This window comes from Lygodium microphyllum, chromosome 22, assembly GCF_053477565.2.
Source record: "Lygodium microphyllum isolate KBCC chromosome 22, Lygodium_microphyllum_v1.1.10, whole genome shotgun sequence".
Lineage (NCBI taxonomy): Eukaryota > Viridiplantae > Streptophyta > Polypodiopsida > Schizaeales > Lygodiaceae > Lygodium > Lygodium microphyllum.
Genome location: NC_141156.1, coordinates 83264418 through 83284314, shown reverse-complemented (window position 1 = coordinate 83284314; position 19897 = coordinate 83264418). Strand labels below are relative to the sequence as shown.

Sequence of the window (19897 nt, the reverse complement as noted above, 5' to 3'; positions counted from 1 at the left end):
GGAGGTGCTGAAGCAAGTATCAGGTTGCCAGTGAGGAGTGGAGCTGAGGAGAAGGGAGATAGACGCAGCGATATCTCAGGAGTGGCTTGCTCCCCCGATCTGAGAGCCAATAGAGCTCAGGGAGGTATGGGCCGCTAGGTTTTCACCAGCAGGCATCCCCCTAAAGGTGGCAGGAAGAGTGGGTGGCGCTCCACGTGGAACCTTTTTCACAGTGCAGGAGGGGGGGCGTCTGGCTCTTGACAGAAGACAGCAGGACAAGGGGATAGTTTTCCTTTCATGGAAGAGGATCTGGGTGGTTGGCCTTCAGGGGAAGACATGGCGGCTGGACCCTTTGGTCTTTTGGCAGGAGCTCAGAGAGTGGCGCCTTTGGATCTGGGAAGGAAGGCTACTTGATGAGCTGGAGTGGGATCCGGGAGAGTGGCTTTGGCCGGCCACTGCGGTCGCAAAGAAGCCACCGAGGTTCCTGGAATATACTGCCAGGATTAGCAGACACATACTGATGTAGGAGGACATGGATTGGGTGCCGCCACGCAACAGGCATTGGGCGGAGCACAGCATTACGGAGCCGTTCCGACGGACCTTTTGGCGTCGTCTATGGGATAGCTGGAGGCCGAGGAGGGTAGCGTATTTTTAATGGCTGGGAGCACATGGAGGCTTGGCGGTGGGAGGCTGGCTTGCCTAGATGGAGAAGGAGGGAGTTTGTAAGTGCTGTACACAACAGTCTATGGAAACCCCAAAGCACTATCTTTGGTTGTGTGAGGCGGCACAGCTCGTGTGGAGAGGAGTATGCCGCATCCTGCGCTGCATAACACCCAACCTTGGATGTATCTCTTGGGGTGCTTTCTGCTGGCAGGCGGTCAGCTAGGGCCATCACCTTCTGTATGAGGCTGGGATGCAGGATACGATATTCATTATCGAGTTAGGGTCATGCGCAGTGGTGGGTTTAGAGGCTCTACCCATTTGCTAGGTACTGGAGCCCACAACAGACCACTCTGAGGTATGGGAAATCATAGGGAGTCTTACCGGTTGGCATATCTGGAAGGCACGGTGTCAGGTGGCTTTCGACGGAGAGAGACCTTCAGTAGAGGCGATCTTAGCAGAGCTCTGGACCTCCATCATCCACTCCCTTCGAGGCCGATGGGATCAGGTGCAGGGCTCGTTACGAGCTTCGAGGTCATTTCATGCGCACTTGGGGCGGCTAGGACCTGTTCTTCGTGATGCAGGCAGGCAGCCCTAGATGGCGATACACTCCCCCTCCATGGCTTCTTGCCCCTTTCCCCCCCAGATCGCCTTGAGGGGCTTGTATGACCGCCTTGAGAGGCTTGTATATATGATGTATCTGTGACTTTCACCAGCTCCAACTTGGTCTGTTGAGCATGAGCACTTCTATGTATTCAGCTTTTTTTCTGAAGTAATATAATTAGCCACACTTTATTGGAAAAAAAAAAAGGAGAGAAAATCTCATCAAAGTCAATTCCATGCTCCTGCTTGTACCCCTTTGCAACCAATCTTGCTTTGTACTTTGGTGAGGAACCAGAATTGAGCTTCATCTTGTAAACCCATTTGCATGGAAGTGTTTTTTGCCCTTTAGGCAATTGCACCAAGTCCCAAGTGCCATTTTTCTCAAGAGATTCCATCTCTGACAACTTGGCTTTATACCATTTCTTGCTGTCCTCTCAGTCCATTGCTTCCTTGAAGCAAGAAGACGGTTCACCACAGTCTGTCAACATGACATAATCAGCCACATTGTTTGTACCAGGAGCAAATGTGTTAGGTTGTCTAGTAGCCCTAGATGATCTCCTAACCCAATGGTCATTGTTTGCTGGCTGTTCTTGCAAATTTCAATTTTCAGCATGCTATCCTGGCATTTCAGCCTGCAAATCAGCATTAACAACTTCCTGTCCTGGCTGTTCTTGCACATGTAGTGGCTCATTATCATGGGCAATAGTTGGCTGATCATTTCTACATATCCTGCATTTACAATAGGTATTTGCTGCTGTACAACGGGCACATTTTGCTATCCAAAAGGTATTTCTTCCCGGAATACAACCCTACAGACCTCCTTAGTCTTTTCGGGCTGTTTGTGCATGCAATCTTCTTGGAAGATAACACCATTGTTGCATACTACTTTCCTTTTCTTGGGATCCCACAATTTATACCCCATTTCACCCTCGTCACCATATCCTAGGAAAATGCATTTACAGGACTTTGGCTCAAGTTTGCTGCGTTTTTCTTTATGAATGTGGACAAAAGTCTCGCAGCCAAACACTTTCAAGTGAGCATATGAAGGTGGCTTGCCCGATCACGCTTCTTGGGAAACTCCCCCCTCCCAAAGACTTGTTTGGTGACCGATTAATTAAGTGAACGGTTGTCATAAGGGTAATGCAGCATGAAACATCATCATACGGACCTTATCTTGTATGGTCCGATTCATACGCTCTACAACTCCATTTTGGGGTAGATTATGAGGGGCAGTGAGCTTCCTCTTTATCCCTTTGTTGTCACAAAATGCTTGAAAGGCCTTGGACACATATTCCCCACCATTATTAGAGCGAAGACACTTAAGTGTCTTATCTGTCCGATTTTCAACCGATACCAATAAATTTTTAAACTTGTCAAGCACTTCATCTTTGCTACGAATAGGGTAAACCCATACTTTCCGTGTAGCATCATCGACAAAGGTGACAAAATATTTCTTTTCCCCTAAAGATAATCCTAGTATTTGACATACATCCGAATGTACTAACTCTAGAGGAGAAGATTTCAAAGAAAGAGACTTTTCATGAGACGTCTGTGCATGTTTGCCATAAATACAATGATCATAGTGCTCAAAATCAGCATAACAAAGACAAGGCAAGTAACCCAAACGAGAAAGCACTTTCATTTTTGTTTGACTCATGTGTTCCAACTAGCCATGCCTCAAAGAAACGCTTGGCTGCTCGGTCATGACAAGAACATGGTCATGCATACTAGATACATGAAGTGGATACAAAGTATTACTCTTGCAACCTCTAGCAATAAACCTAGATCCCTTACAGATCTTTCATTTTCCATCACCAAAGGTGGTATGAAAACCATCATCATCTAGTTGCCTTGTGCTAATCAAGCTCTTCTTCAGTTGAGGTACATGTCATACATGTTGAAGTGTAAAGACAGAGCCATGCTGAAACTGTAACTGCACACTGCCAATACCTGCAATCTCACATGTATAGTTGTCCTTAAGATGGACAATACCATGTCAACCCCTTGTATAGGCGGAGAACCACTCATGATGAGGGGTGACATAAAAAGAAGCACTTGAATCGAGAATCCAGGTATGCATGTCATCATCTGTATCTGCAAGTAAAGCATGTGTACCAAAGTGTGAAGAGACAAAGAATACATCACTCCCACTATCACTGTTATGAGTGACTATATTCACCTCTTCAATTTTTACACTGCTCTTCTTAGGCTGATTGTTCTTCTTCTCTTCCTTGCTATCATTTGTCTTATCTTCTCCTTTCTTTTTCTTCCATTTGTAGCAATCACGTATGGGCAGCCAGGTTCTCTCCAGTAGGCATCACCATGTCGATCCCCTGTATAGGCGGAGAACCACTTATGATGAGGGGTGACATAAAAAGAAGCACTTGAATCGAGAATCCAGGTATGCATGCCATCATCTGTATCTGCAAGTAAAGCATGTGCACCAAAGTGTGAAGAGACAAAGAATACATCACTCCCACTATCACTGTTATGAGTGACTATATTCACCTCTTCAATTTTTACACTGCTCTTCTTAGGCTGATTGTTCTTCTTTTCTTCCTTGCTATCATCTGTCTTCTTGCCTTTTCCTTTCTCTTTCTTGCATTTGTAGCAATCACGTATGGGCAACCAAGTTCTCTCCAGCAGGCATCCCTCTTCAGGTAGCAGGTAGAGTGGGTGGCGCCCCCTAGGGGACCTTCTTCGCCATTCAGGAGGGGGGACGTCTGGCCATTGCCACCCTTTCATGGAGGAGGATTCGGGTGGTGGGTCTTCAAGGGAAGACTTGGCGACTGGACCCTTATGTTTTCTGGAAGGAGCTCAAGGAGTGGCGCCTTTGGATCTGGGAGGGTAGACCACTTGATGAGCTGGAGTGGGATCTAGGAGAGTGGCTATGGCCGGCCTCTGCGATTGCCAAAAAGGCACCCAGGTTCCTAAAGTATACGGCCAGGATTGGCAGACATATACTGATGCAGGAGGATATGGGCTGGGCGCCGTCACACAGCAGGCACTAGGCGGAGCACAGCATCATGGAGCCCTTTCGACGGACCTTTTGGCGCCGCCTATAGGATAGCTGGAGGCCGAGGAGGGTGTTGTATTTTTTATGGCTGGTGGCACATGGAGGTTTGGCGGTGGGAAGTTGGCTTGCCCAGATGCAGGAGGGAGGTTGTAAGCACTGCACATAGCAGCCCCTTTGGAAACCCCAAAGCACTGCCTTTGGTCTTGTGAGGAGGCGCAGCTTGTGTGGAGAGGAGCATGCCTTATCCTTCGACGTATAGCCCTTAGCCTTGGGTGTATTTCATGGGGAGCTTTCTGTTGGCAGGCAGTCAGCTAGGGCCCCCACCTTTTGTATGAGGCCGGGATGTAGGACACGATATTCATGATCGAGGCAAGGTCATGTGCAGTGGTCGGTTTGGAGGCTTTACCCATCCGCTAGGTACTAGAGCCCACAGCAGACCGCTCGGAGATATGGGAGATCATAGGGAGTCTTACTGGATGGCATATGTGGAAGGCGCAATGCCAGGTGGCTTTCGGCGGAGAGAGACTTTCAGCACTTGCGACTTTAGCAGAGCTATGGACCTCCATCATCCATTCCCTCGGCGGCCGATGGGATCAGGTGCAGGGTGAGTTCAGGGCTCATCAGGAGGTCCTTGGTCACTTCATGCGTACCTGGGGCGGCCAGGGCCTGTTCTTTGTGATGCAAGCAAGCAGCCCCATTTGTCGATATACACCCTTCCCCCCCCAATGGCTTCTTGCCCCCATCCCCCCTAGACCCCCTTGAGAGGCTTGTATACATGATGTATTGATGACTTTGCATCAGCTCCAGTTAGTCTGTTGAGCATGAGCACTCTGTTGTAATCAGTTTTTTTGAGTAATATAATCAGCCACATTTTACTTGCAAAGAAAAAAAAAAGCAATCATGTCTAAAGTGACCCTTCTTGCCACAATGATGACATTCCATATCTTTGCCACATGATTTACTGCGTCCCTTGCTATCATATTTGCCCTTTTGCTGTGATCTGCCCCTAGTATGCAAAGCACCGGAAGACTTATTGGATGCATTGTTATGCCGATTCATCTCTTCCATAAGTAGAGCACTCTTATACATGATACATTAGAATTGCTCATAGCAGTCCTGAATGTATCCCAACTCTCTGGTAGAGTGCAAAGCAAGAAAGTAGCCTTAAATTCCTCATCAATCATGAACTTCAAGGAAGCTAGGTGGCTGAAAATGGAGTTAAACTCACTCAACTGAGTAGACATTGCTGTACCCTCTTTCATAGGCAAATCCATAAGCTTTTTCAGCCAATACACTTTGCTTGCAACACTCTTTTGTGCATATAATTCTTCCAGTCTAGTCCATATAGCATATGCAGAATCCAAACCTTCAATGTTGAAGAGCAAGACATTAGAAATCGATAGCTCTATGGTTGAGCGTGAAAGCTCATTTAACTCATCCCAATCGTCTTGTTCCATGTCTGCGGGCTTTGCCCCTTTGGTTTTGATCGGCTTTGCCTTCTTTTTTTGCAATAGGATATTGTAGCACTGCTTTTGCCAAACTGCAAAGTTATGTGCGCCTTCAAACTTCTTTATGTGCATCAGATTATTGGTGTCATTGCTGCCAGCCATGATTTTCAGCCCAAATGTGATCAAAAGCTTCGCAGCCAAACACTTTCAGGTGAGCATATGAAGGTGGTTTGCCTGACCACGCTTTGTGGGAGGTTGTTGGGAATAAAGGCCTTGTGCCTTTAAATGTGCGCGGGTGTGAACACACCCTTAGCACTTGTACTTACACATATATATCTATCTAAAAACCTAAAGGTACACTCTCGTCATTGTACCTACAAACGTGCTCACTCTCTACTCCGCTCTATCTCACTCTCTCTGTCTCTCATTGCATGTGACGACTGTCTGTCTCGATCTCTGTCCCTAACCCGTCACTACAAATTTCCTCCTATACTTGCTTCCATTCCATGCTACTACATAGTGCACAAACACTTGGGATGTTCATTTCCCATTCCCTTTTGCCTATTGACCTTTCACATTCTTGGTTGCTATGACTTGTAAGCAGCAGTGTGTGTAGGACGTGCATGGCAGTGAGGCTATCTATTAGTAGATGACTCTCTGTTTTGTAGGTGAGCTTTTGTATTTATTTTGATGAATTTGTATTGCAGTTTAAACATATAGCTTTTGTTGTAATATTTAATAGTTGAGTGCTTGCACTACTTTGGATGTAGAGGTGCTTCCTTTTCTACAGCAGATGCCTGGTATTAGGTCACACAGCATTTTGAACTTTTCCAATCTTGATGTTTGTAGATGGTCTCTGATGAAGCACACTGTCAATCTGAGAAAAATGGGAAAACAGGTAATAGTGTCTTTCATAGCTCTTTGAATGGATATATAATTTGATATCATCTAGATTCCTGTTTTATGACAATGCAGGGCCCAATCTTAAATCTTGTTCAAGAGCTCAAACATATGTCTTTTATTTGTGTCAGAGGCAGGACAGTCTGACTTGAAAGTTTGTAGTAGTTGGAATCTGATATATGTTCACGTGCATATTCCTGTTTAGATTCAACAGCTCTGAATCCAGATCAGTGGACAAGCTTCAAGTTAGAGGAAGTTAAAAAAGTTAGCCCAAATACAAATATATACAGGTGAGCATATTCCTAGGGTAATGTAAACTAGAAGGTAGATATTTGTTCTGAGAGGAAGTAAAAAAGTTTCCCAAAATACGACTATATACAGGTGAGATGATCCTAGGGTGATTTAAACTAGATTGTTCTCAAGGATCCATGGCGTAGGAATCTGGCTGATTTGTTTGCTGTTGGGATTTATATCACAGGTTTACGTTCGACAATGATAAGAAGCTTGGCCTGGATGTTGCTTCCTGCCTACTAACAAGGTTTCATGGCTTATCTGCTGAATCTCACTTTAGACTTTTTTTGCTTCAACTTAACATCAAGGAAATCAGCTTTTACATTGATTAAGACCTATTACACTATATATAAGCCAAAATATGATTCAATAGTCACTCATGTGTTCTCTAGTAGCTATTTGGACTTTCTACCAAGACTTATCCTTGTCTTATGCAGGGCTGAGATCGGCACAAAAGCTGATGGAAAACCTATCATTGTTGTGAGACCGTGAGTTCAAATTGCCGCTTATCCTGCACAGATATTATTTTCTTCTTTAGATCATTCTGTAATAATGGGTGCACACATGCACACATACTTTTTGTTTTTTTTCTTTAGACCATTGACTTTGTTAATTGGTGTGCATGTGCATGTGTATACTTTCCTTTTTCTGGGTGGGTGGTTTTGAAACCACTATTTTTAAAGCATATTAATGTATGAGGGGAGTAGACTTTTATGAGGAAGTCAAAGTTAAAAAAAGTAGTTATCTTTCAATCAAAGCAGAGTGGCTATTTGTCCAATCTTGGAACATGCTCAAGAGGACATGGAGTTGCCTGACAGAGTTTTTTAAAATCAGTATACAGACTGCAACACAGGATTATGTAAAAGAGTCTTTGGGAGAAAGAAAACAACTTTCATGGATGAGAGAGAGAAATGAAATGAAATGATATATTAATGTCTACGAAAGGCCAAAATGACCTATGAGACCATGAGTTACAATCATGTGTATGATGGTACAATTGTCTGGACAAAATATGTAGCGCAAGCAGAATAAGAAAGGAAACTAACTATGGCTATGTGTAAAACATAGAGCTCTATCTAGTAACAATGAGCTCCAAAATGGTACAATCTCATGTGGGTATGGAGGGCCTAGCTCTAGCCCGAGCAATAATCCCTTGTTTCTGCCTATGAAGGTGTCGTCGGTGTCTGTGTCGAGGCCTAGGACGTCTGGATCGGCTAAGCTGAACGGCTCAATCACTCAGTACTTCTTGTCTGTGTGTGGATTGTGGTGGTAAGAGAGGCTCTCGTGTGGACTGTGGCTGTAACTGTATTGAAGTCTTCTGAGTCTCCTTTGCAAAGAAGTCTGTGAGCTGCCTCTGTGAAGGGCCTCGGTGTCCTAGAGCAGCTGTACTCCTAAGGCGCATGTTACAAAGCCGTCATATCTCGAGAAGAAAGAGGCCAAGGCATCGTTGATTGGTAAAATCCATGACTTTGGATAGTGGTCCAAATCCGTCTCTAAAGAGACAGTGGAAACAACCATGGACCTCATAATATGCTGGGCAACGGCAGATATAATGCTCCTCTCTCTCTGGCTCTAATTGGCATATTTGGCATATGCGCTTCTTTGGTGGGATGGATCTATTTCTGCCAATCTCAATTTCTAGCTGATGTGAGGAGGTGCGCAATTGGCCAATAGTACATCTGATCCCATGGGAAAGGTGGGTGTCCATGTATCTCGGGCGAACAATAAATCCATCATCTGTGGTATGAAGGAAATGCTCGTGGTAGAAAGCCATCTTTGTCCCTAGCTCCTGCTCTAGCATCAACCATGTTCGCCTGATATCCAACTGGGTAAGATCCATCCTGATGATCTTGCAAATCTCTAACCTGCTCAGATCAAGAGATGGTGCATCAGGGAGTACTGGAAGGGGGGTAACTTGTCCATGCTAAAGCCATGCAGCTCAAACCAGGCCAACATCTGTGCATACCAGCATGAAGTATCACCCTCTCTGGCAAGCTGTCTGGAGGACTCAAGGGCCAACCGAGCATATCTGTGTCTGGGTAAGTCCCATAGGTTATGTATGTATGCAACCGATCGGGTGAGGGCCCCTATCACAATTGGTGTAGTTGCTAGCTCGGCTCTGATGATCTCATGTGGCACTGAGGCCTTACATTTGATCATCCTGGATATCATGGACACTAGGGGTTTCTCCATCGACCTCCATCCTAAGTGCGCCCTGATCTGCTACGGTGGTCAAGACTGGGCCCCCATATTTGTACTCCATAAAGTAGTGTGGATGTGATTAGTGTATCGAAGAGCCATAGCTTGGTGCGGGGTTCTTGGAATTGCACCTGTGAGCACATCCTTTCCAAACCACCTAGTGTTGTGTATCCGCGAGTCAGTCTAGTATTTGCTGCCTCTCGCATAGAAAAGGTGGGCCCTATGAATAAGACTCCCAGGTATGTGTTAGAACCCACATACTCCAGCTTCTCAGATCCATATGTGAATTTAGGTGCTGATCTCTTGACCCACTGTGGTGTAGTATTAAATATCATCACCTTGGTTTTACCAAGGTTCACTGAAAGCCCACTGTCCAAAGTATAGGAGTGTAATGCATCCAAGTGTCTCTGTAGACCCTCTGGAGAGTCAGCTATCAATACAATGTCATTTGCATACAATAGGAGAGTTATCCAAGTGCCAGCTAGTGGAGCTCCTCTATCTCCTTCTTGTGAAATATAATCAGCAATCCCATTAATGTACAAGCCAAATAATGTCTGAGAGAGGGGGCATCCCTGCTTCACCCCAATGGTGGAGTAAATAGGTGCTGAAAGGCCCTCAGGTGTTCGGACTCTGCCCACAACTCTCTCATACTGTGCTAAAATACCCCAACTGAGCTCTTTCAGTACTCCCATGTCATGTAATCTATGTATCAACCTGTCTCTCGGTACTATGTCAAAGGCTTTGCGGAAGTCCACAAAGCAGTAGTAGGTCCGTCGACCATGGGCCCTTCCCTCCTCAATGATCGCTCGGAGTGTGAGGATGTGATCCAACGTGGAGAAGCCTCTCCTAAAGCCAGCCTGTCCCTGTGCTCTAAGACCCCACATCTCTGCCCACCTGCTTAACTCATGCTCAAGGATGGAAGCATATAACTTAGCCAATGTATGCCCAACCATGATAGTTCGATAGTTATTGGGTAGAGTAGGGTCCCTTGACTTGAGGATAGGCACAATAGTGTTCATGCTTCAGCTTTTTGGTAGGCCTTCACACATGGTTGTGTTAAACATGTAAGCTAGGAATCTTGCCACCAAATCTCTAGCATGGATCAAGTGCTCAGCTACTAGTCCATCATGATCTTGTGCCTTTCCTCTGCTAAGTCTGTTAATGGCCTCTCGGACCCTACTTTCTATAAAGAAAGTGGTGGTCTCTGGACAAGGCTCAAATGGGTCAGGAAGAGGTGGCTGACCCTCCATACTCTTCCCATACAGTGGTGGACGTAATAGGTGTGGTTGGGCAATGCTCTCTGAAAAGCCTCCAAGCCTCTCTAGAGTCTTGGCTCAAGAATAACTGATATAGGTCTTGTTCCAGCTGGGCCAAGAATGTTCTCTTCTTCCACCGTGTGAGGTGTCTAAAGAGTATCTGTGTCTGTCTGTGGATAGTGGACCCTAGTGCTATCTCTCTCTGTAGCCGTGCTTTGGTCTCACGGCACTCATCATCATACTAGCTGTTTTGAGGAGTCACCCTGGTGGAGGCTCTCTGTGTGGGTTGAGAGTGTGGGAAGGCGACACCTACAACGATGTGTAGGGCCTCACTGAACTGCTGAGTCAACTCCTGTAATGGAACGTCGGGGTCTGTATCATGTAACGACCTGAGGATCTCCGCCTCATAGATATCCTTTGTCTCTCTGGAAAAGAGGTATCTCGGGTGTCGGTGAGCTGCATGATGGGTTTGCGTGTCAGTGAATTGGAGGTCAATGGTGAATGATTGGTAGGCATAATCCACTGCAACTCCAAGAAGGGTGGGGATACTGAGAGGTCCTGGGTGTGAGATATCAGCATCGGTGGGGCAAGAACATAGTCTATTGTGCTAGCATCGTGTCATATAACTTAATCCAATGGCTCGTTTGGGGTTGTAGAGAGTACATGATGGTGTCATTCCTAGGCAGCCCCGTCTTTATTCTTTTCGGCGTATTCGTTAGCACTTTCGGGTGCCTCGAGGCTATCATGACATTTGGTCGTCCATACAGGACAAGCTTCTAAGGTTCTCTCCTTTGCCTGCTTTATAGCCATCGTCTCCTTGGGGAGATTTGATGTTTGTGCTTCCTGATGATTTATAGAAAAGGTTAGCTAATTAGATATATCATCAGATGGTCGAGGCCAAGAGATGGGTCATTGGAAAGGCTAATAAATTATGGCATATTCGGGATAGCAAAAAGAAGTGGCAAGAAAGATTCCTCCAACTTTCGAAGTCTAAGGTTCTTTATCGGGGTAAAGTGTTCATGTGGAGGTTGCTTATTGGGGGTCTTCCAATTGGGGATGTGTTGCGTGATGGCAAGATCTCTCGTGGTTGATGTGTATTTTGCACTACATGTGATGAGACATTGCTTCATCTCTTTGTCTCTTGCCCTATTGCTCAATAGATTTGGAGTTTTGTTTCCCGTGTGTGGTCCTTCGCGACTCAGTAGCGGATATCAACTCGTTCGTGGATTATGGGAAGGATGACTTGTATGTCTGCTTTGCAATTAGATTATTCTTGCCTCTTCCATTTTCTTAGATGGACAAGTTTGTGGCATATTTGGCGTACTCGGAATGCCTTTATTTTTGATTTGGCCTTGGGCATCCATGGTCATGTGGCTTGTGTTCATGGTTTAGTGTTATGGCAGATCTTCTCTATGGTTTCACCTGATCTAGTTCTTCTTGACAGTGCTGCTGCTTGGCTGGGTATTGTTCGCTCCACACTAGCTATCCTTTTTGTGTGGTATTTGTGTGTTAGAGTCTTGGCAGCCTTTCATTTGTGACTATTCTGTTTTTCTTAGTTGACTTGATGGTCTGATGTAAATATTGCTACTTAATTCAATTATCTTCACAAAAAAAGAGAAAGTCATATCAAATGCCTAATGAAGTCAGAATTGACATATGAGACCAAAATAGTGATTACAATTAGTTCATGGTATGTCACATGATGGATACAATAAATAAACAGCAAGAAAGTAGGCTCATGTCTATGTAAGACCTGATGTTTCTCTTGTTATCTAAAATATCTAGCATAGGGCTACTATGAAGGGATCTTAGTACGTCTATAAGGGCCCATATCCTCAAATAATCTCCTGGATGGTGCCTAGTGGTAGGGGCTAGATCCTCGTAGCACTTCACAGTTGTATTGAGTGGGGCAGTTAGTGAATGTTCAGCCACCAAAGTCATTCAGTGCATTGCATTACCTCAATTCCTATTTTGGTTTCCATTTACAGCCCCAAAGAGGCTTTATTTCATAGAAACAGGGAATGCCCGTTCCGGGCCTTAGGAACGGATTAACGCTTTCCAGCATGTGTCTACGAGTGAAACTCCCATGGAACGTTCTTGCCCATTCTTGCCCGTTCTGCGCCATTCCTGGCCGTTCCAACGGCCGTTCCCTGTTTGGAACGGCCGTTCCCTGGAGCCCGCCTGCTCCTGCCTTTGTCGCCTGCTCCGCCTGCCTTGCCCGCCTGCCTCGCCCGCCTGCTCCCGTCTGGTCCTGCTTGCCTCGCCTGGGCCCTACCTGCTCCCGCCTCTCCTGCCCGCTGAGTGAGTGAGTGGATGAGACACACACACACGAGATAGATACACATACACACATATATACAAACATGTGTGCATATGTGGGTGTGTGTGACATATAATCACTAATCATGTTGCTACTAATTGTGTTGTTGGTCCCCCCTTGAAAAGCATGATCCATTAGGTCACTAAATTGGCACGTCGAACATGACCTTTTCAATACCTACCATACTACTACCCATAATTTTCTTTGTCCCATATTGTACCTAGCATATCATGCCACCCTTCTCACTTCCACCATGCTACTAGATAAACCAATTTGCAATCTTCCAACTAACTTAATCTATGAGCTCTCTCATATATATATATATATATATATATATATATATATATATATATATATATATATATATATATATATATATGTATGTATGTATGTATGTATGTATGTATGTATGTATGTATGTATGTATGTGCACATATACATGTACATATACATATACATATACATATACATATATGTGTGTACACACACACACACACACACACACACACACACACACACACACCCCGTTCCCTCTGTTCCCATTTCCTAACTTTAGGCGTTCCCCCCATTCCGGGGGGTTCCGTTCTCGTTCCCCGTTCCTGGTAACTATGCTTTATTTGTATCATTTACTAGTGTCTATGTGCCATCCTAGAGAGTTGGGGCTCCACCCTAGACAATTCAATTACTCATGTGCCTATAGGCCATGGGCATTCATCACTATACATCTCACTTTTGTTTTCCTTCTCTCCTCAACACTCCACACTTACTCTCACATTCATTCTTCATCATTTCCCCATCACAATTTCAGCCTCAATCCTCTACCACTACTATCCACACCCATACCTTGTCTTGAAGACCAAGGAAAGGTTTTGTATGTTTTAGAGGGCTGATATTGTACTTATACATGGTGTTTTGATGCACATGGACTGTTTTGGTACCGAATTGTTCAATGCTTTCTGGGGCATGATTTTGGGCTGCAGATAGTTTGTTTTGTGCTTGTGTTCTTGTATAGCAAACATTGAATCTTTTGGGTTGATTTAAGTTGAATTTCTTTTGAGCCATAGACTTAGAAATTGGGATTTCATTGAGCCACTATCTTAGTAATTGGGATTTCATCGAGCCATAGTCTTAGTAATTGGTTATTTTTTTGAGCCATAGTCTATCATATGAAAGTGGATGTATATGTTGTACAAGGATTGAGCCAAAGCTTCTTTGCGAAAAGTATAATTTACTGTTGGATTTTCTCTATTTCTTGTGAATTTGTTGGATTTTGCCTTCATCTTCTACATACTTTTTTGTCTCTTTTTTGTAAATTTTTTTTGCTAGAACTCGAATGGTTTAGGGCCAGACACAACAAATCTCTCCATATCTTTGGTGAACCCGATATGAAAGGCCTATAGAAGAGTTTTGCAGGATGGGAGATGCTACATGTCCTTTGGATGATGTAAGCCAGTTATCGTAGACCAAGGTGGGGGTTGAGACGTGGAGTTCCAACGAGATGCAAATGTGATGAAAATGCATCAAACAAATTTGGAAAACAATTGGCGATAAAAGTGCTTTAAATAGTCGTTAGTGAATTGGGTCAATTTGATGGGTAAGAAATATCTAAATATCTCAGAACCTATTATATTTAGATGGAATTGTATGGTACTCCAAAAAATCATATGAAAGTATTTTGACTGGATTCACAAAAGCATGTAGCTAACCCAAGTACTCCCTTTCAGATCATAGGGCATTGAAAGCTCATGAAACCGATATCCCATTTAGCCATCTATATCCTGCTCCAAGAAATTGAGAGATCCACCAAGATCAAATGATAGCCATACCCTATCAAAACTTTGTAGCATCCCATAGCTTGCAATTCCACCTAGATCATGTCCACATTTACCCCAGCATCATACATGGAAAAACATACATCTACATTTGGCTTGTCATCATGCATATAGAAGCATACGATCCCAAAATCAAACATCCATAAATAACCAAATTGCATGATAGATCTCTCTTTGTTTTGTGCTAGGGATACACCTTGAAAAGCATTTTCTTTGGTTTGTATAGATTAAGTAACATTTGCATCCTTCATAACTACATCCTCAATTAAAGCATCATCTACATTCTCTATCAAGATATCAAATTGCGCTTGTAGTCAAAGCATCATCAATATGCATTGTCATTATATCAGTTGCATTCATTTTCATCGTATCATTTGCATTTTTAAACAAAGCATTTGTATCCGTTGTCTTTGTATCTTCTACATTCATTGTCATTATACCATCTGTATTCACAAGGAATGTATTAGCATCTCTATCCAAAACACATATGCAACATCTAGCAGCTCATTTGACAAGTCCTCAACATCCTCAACATTTTTTTCAAGTTGTGTTAGCTTCCATTGTAACTTGTGTATTTCATGTAAGCGTTTTTCAACTCCATCCTACATAGTCATTCCTATATCCTTGCAAACCATCCCTTTCGATATTGTTCGCTCTTTTTCTTGAAGTCGTGTAATCTTCAACTGCAACTCATACATTTCTTGTAATAGTTCTACTAAATGTGATTCTTGAGGCCTTTCAAAGGCTTGTTCTAGATTGCCATCTTGCGACTTATGCAAGGTGTTTATTTGGGTGTTTTGATCTTGAAGGTATTCGTATGTTGATATGTATGATTATTTGGGAGGCGAGTATTTAGGCTTTTGACCTTGGCAGGCTGTGTAGTGTGGCTCATGTCTGAGGATGTGTAGGTTTGGAGGGGTGGATGTCATGTGGCTACACGTTCAATGAAGGAAAAGCAACGGAAAGACATTTGTATAAGTATTTCAAGTATATGCTTATGGGATACTTATGTATGATCCTAATAGGTTTTTTTGGGATTAAAATTGGTCATCAAAATAACCTACATTTCCATTATTAAGTTCTAATAACTAATAAGAACTTTGGGTGGATCTAAACACATACAAGGACTTATCTTGAGTGCTATAAGTCATCCAAGCCTAAAAATATAATAAAGTGGTGTTTATTGCTATTCTAAGAGGGTTTTTGTAATTTTTCCCTCGTTGGCTTGTGGATCAGGTCTGTTCGCTTCAATTTGAGTACTTGGGCGACCTTGTTTAGAGTTTGTATGTGAAAGTTATGGTGGAAACAAGTTGTAGCCAAGCTCAAGGCATGACTATTGTCTTAAAAAATATGTGATAATTACATGGTCTTCTTGAATGTATGTTATCCGAAGACCAAGAAAAGGTTTTGTGATGTTTTAGAGGGTTTATGTTGCACTTATACAGGGTATTTTAAGTATATGGATTGTCTTGGTACCAAACAATTCTATGCTTGGTTGGGGCTTGATTTTGGGATTCAGATACATTGTTTTGTACTTATATTCTTGTATAGCAAACATTGAATCCTTTGGGTTGATATAAATTGAATTTCGTTTGAGCTATAGTCTCAAAAATTGGGATTTCATTGAGCCACAATCTCAACAATTGGGATTTCATGGAGCCATAGTCTTAGTAATTGGGTTTTTTGTAAGACATAGATCTAGAAATATCATCTGAAAGTGGATGTATATGTTATACAAGAATTGAGCCAAAGTTTCTTTATGAAAAATATAATTTATGGTTGGGTTTTCTCTATTTCTAGTGAATCTGTGAATCTCTTGTTTTTGGTAGGTGGACCAACTGATGTTGAGTTGTAAAGTATCATTGGAAGCATATGTTGGTGTAGGTACAAACCACACCAGTGATATGAATGTAGAAACAACCATCTTGGTATGTGAGCGCTAGCTCGTGTTGAGCTTGACATCGCAACACTTCCCCTCAAGCTCAACTTCATGACATGTACTCTAAGTAAGCTTTCAAGTCATTGAAGCTTTTCTGCTCCTAGAGCCTCCGTGAAAATTTTTGCAGCTCATATATGTGAGATCAATGTCACTCACCAAGATCCTCTCTTTGATAAAATGGTTATGAATCTCAATGTGTTTCATGTGTGTATGAAACACTGGGTTTCTCACCAATTGTATGCTGCTTATATTGTCACAAGAAATGATAACTTTCCTGCTTGTCTGTATTCCCAAATTATCAAGTAGCTTTTGCAGCCAAGCTACCTTACATGCTGCCATAGGAGCATCCCTGTACTCTATAGTATTGATATTACAAGAGTGGGCTATTTCTTACTACTCCAAGTCACAACTCCACTTCCAAAGGATAACACATAGTCAATGGTGGATTTCCTATCAGACACTGCTTGCCCAATTGGCATTAGTATAAATATAGAATTGCACCATTGAATTAGCCTCATAAAAGATAACCTAATCCAGTGTGGCCATGAGGCATTGCAAAGTATGCCTCACTTTGTCTAAATAAGGCTTATGAGGCACATGCGTAAACTAACTATTCAATTCAACTGTGTAATTACAATCAGACCTAGTGATAGTAGTGAAGATCAAACTTTCCACTATCTTTTTGTATGTTGTGGGATCCTCCAATATTTTACCCACATTAGCACTTAGCTTCACATTTTAATCAAATGGCTTTGAGATTGGCTTACAATTAGCCATTCCATGCTTCCTCAACATATCTAAGATGTATTGCCTCTGTGAGAGCCATATTCCCTTAGATGTCCTAATCACCGTAATGCCAAGGAAGTACTTCAACTCTCCCGAATGTTTCATATTAAATTTTTGCTTGGGAAGACTCTTTACGTAATCCACCTCTTGCACATTATCACTCCCACTACTCAAATCATCCACATATAAGGTAATCGTAATAATATCCCTACCCTATCGCTCTCACATCCATAAAGCGATCGATCTATATTTCCAACACGAAAACCAATAGAGACAAGTGCTGTGCTATCTTGTCATGATATGCTCTCAGTGCCTGTTTTGGCCCATACAAGGCTTTGCGTAGCTTATACACATTATTGGAGTGAACCATACTCTCATGACCTTGTGGTTGCTCTATATACACTTCTTGCAACTCATCATGCAATAATACATTCTTTACATTCATTTGATGTAAGACCCAATCTTTTGTGGCAGCCACTCCAATGATAGCTCTGATAGTTGCTATCTTTACGACCGAAGCAAATGTCTCCTCATAATTTACCTTATAAGTCTATACAAAACCTTTGGTAGCCAGCCTTGCTTTATACCTACACACACTTCCATTTGCATCATGTTTTGCTTTGTAACCCCACTTGTAGCCTAAAACTTTATTTCTCTCAAGCAATTGCACCAAATCCCAAGTTTGATTTACATCCAATGCAGCCATTGCTTCATCCATGGTTTTCTCCCAATGTAGATGATCAATAGCTTCCTTAAAACAAGTAGGCTCAAGTGATTTTATAACATTCACCATATACCCATAATAGTGAGTTACATAACTATCATATGTCACCATCTACACAGTGAGAAACCACTTCTTCAGTTTACACACTTGATTTAGGGTTTCATATTGATAGTCCCAAAAAGGGTTGGTGTCCACATTTTGGCTAATTTTTCAACGGGCACCTGCATAGTGGTGTGCCACCCTAGACAACTTATATCTATAAATATATAGTCGCTTCATTCATTCTTCACTGACCTCTCTCTTCAGTCATTCTTCACCACCTTCTTTGGTCACCACCACCACTTCCTTTCTCTCACTAGTCCCTTCCATTGCCGTCACACCCCTTTAGGAGGACATTGTGGTTTGTGGCTAATGGTTGCCTTCATTCCTCTTCTACTTTAGGCACCTTGTTTCAGCATTAGACCTTGTGTTTGGAGCATCTTCTACTTGGCGTCACCATCATCTACTTGGTGTTAGTACGCTTCTTTTTCAGGCTCCACTTTTACCTATGTTTTTTGTTAGGTGTAAAGTCCCTTCGTCTGCGTGTAAATAGTCTTACGGGTGTGAACACACCCTTATTGTACCTTGTATCCTAACATATAAATACATTCTTTTATTCTTTGTATACCATCACAATCTGGTACACCTCTCTTTACGTTCACTCCCTCTAACTCTCAGCTCTACTTTGCAGCTCATGCCTTGAGCTCGCACTCCATTGCACACTCTCTCCCCTTCAAATTGGTATTAGAGCGCGGCTCCAAGCTCGCAGACGAGACAAATACAAGCAATAGCCAGCACTCATAACCGATAGGTGTAGGCGATTTGCTGTTCATGCAAAATTGAGGCTTTTCAGATTGAGTGCTGTTCATGCAAAATTGAGGCATCTGTGTCAAAAATTGCAAACATTGTGCGTGTTTGAATTGGGGATTTCGCCAAATTTGCTGAAATTTTACTCATTTGAGGGAAATTTCTCAACATTGGACTCATAAAATTTGGGGCTTTTGCTGTATTGGTGAAATTTTGCTCAGCTGAGTTAGATTGGTTGACATTGGTGCACAATTGGACTTGAGAGATTTGGGGTTTTGTAAAATTTTGTGGAATTTTGCTATTTTGCCTGTTTTATGCTTTTAGGAACATGTATTAGTGCAATCAGGGCAGATCAGTCGTGAAATTTTGGGGTTTTCGCTGAAATCTGTGGATTTTGGAAAATTAATCCGTGAAATGCACTTTGGGAATATTGCTGAAGCAATCTTGTGGTTATAAACAGAGTGATTTGAGCATTTTTATCTCTTGCTTGTGCGATTTTGGAGAAAGTGCAGAGATTTCTTGGTGTTTTGGGTATTAGAAGTTGATACGAGCATATATGTATGCAATACACATGTTGGACAGCTCCCATTGAGTTGATGTATTGCTGATTATTCGTGTTGCAGCAGTCTTAGTGATTATTTGCAGATCTGGGATTATTGCAAATGTATTTTTGGTGATATTGCTGAAGTGGGAGTTACTTGGCAGTGATGTATGCATTTAATGTTTGCTGAAATTGTAGTCATACTGCTGAAAGTCATTCGTTCTACTGCTGTACATTTACTTGGATCGAATCTTGCTATTATTTGCTGAAAAATTGGGCTGAAATCAGCTGAATATTCAGCTCATTTTTTGCTGTCATAAATTGCAGCATTGAATTTCTGGTTTATTGCTGAAAAATGGCTGCAAATGCTTCTAGCAGCAGTGACACTAAATCCGTCTTTGAAATCAAGAGGTTTGATGGCACTGGCTTTGACTTGTGGAAGGATAGGATGCAAGGCATTTTGTTTCTCAAGGACTATGAAGATGCTCTCTTGGAGACTAAGCTTGCAACTATGATAGATGTGGATTGGGCTAGACTTAGAAGGCCATTGCATACAT

The 19897-nt window shown here is 42.7% G+C and overlaps 1 protein-coding gene and 1 pseudogene across 2 annotated transcripts in view; one reads left to right on the top strand and one right to left on the bottom strand.

Annotated features, from left to right (window-relative positions):
- The window catches only part of LOC148017352 (FAD/NAD(P)-binding oxidoreductase), a 141165-nt gene that overhangs the window by 23244 nt on the left and 98024 nt on the right, over positions 1 to 19897 (top strand). The window contains exons 2-5 of one of the 2 annotated variants that reach the window (XM_087662541.1): positions 6556 to 6604; positions 6821 to 6896; positions 7085 to 7144; positions 7335 to 7385. In XM_087662541.1, the coding sequence (XP_087518667.1) occupies positions 6556 to 6604; positions 6821 to 6896; positions 7085 to 7144; positions 7335 to 7385 (236 nt within the window). Of the gene's footprint in view, positions 1 to 6555; positions 6605 to 6811; positions 6897 to 7084; positions 7145 to 7334; positions 7386 to 19897 lie in introns of both variants that reach the window. The other variant, XM_087662540.1, reaches the window with a different exon arrangement.
- Positions 8312 to 9788, bottom strand: LOC148017353 (uncharacterized; annotated as a pseudogene).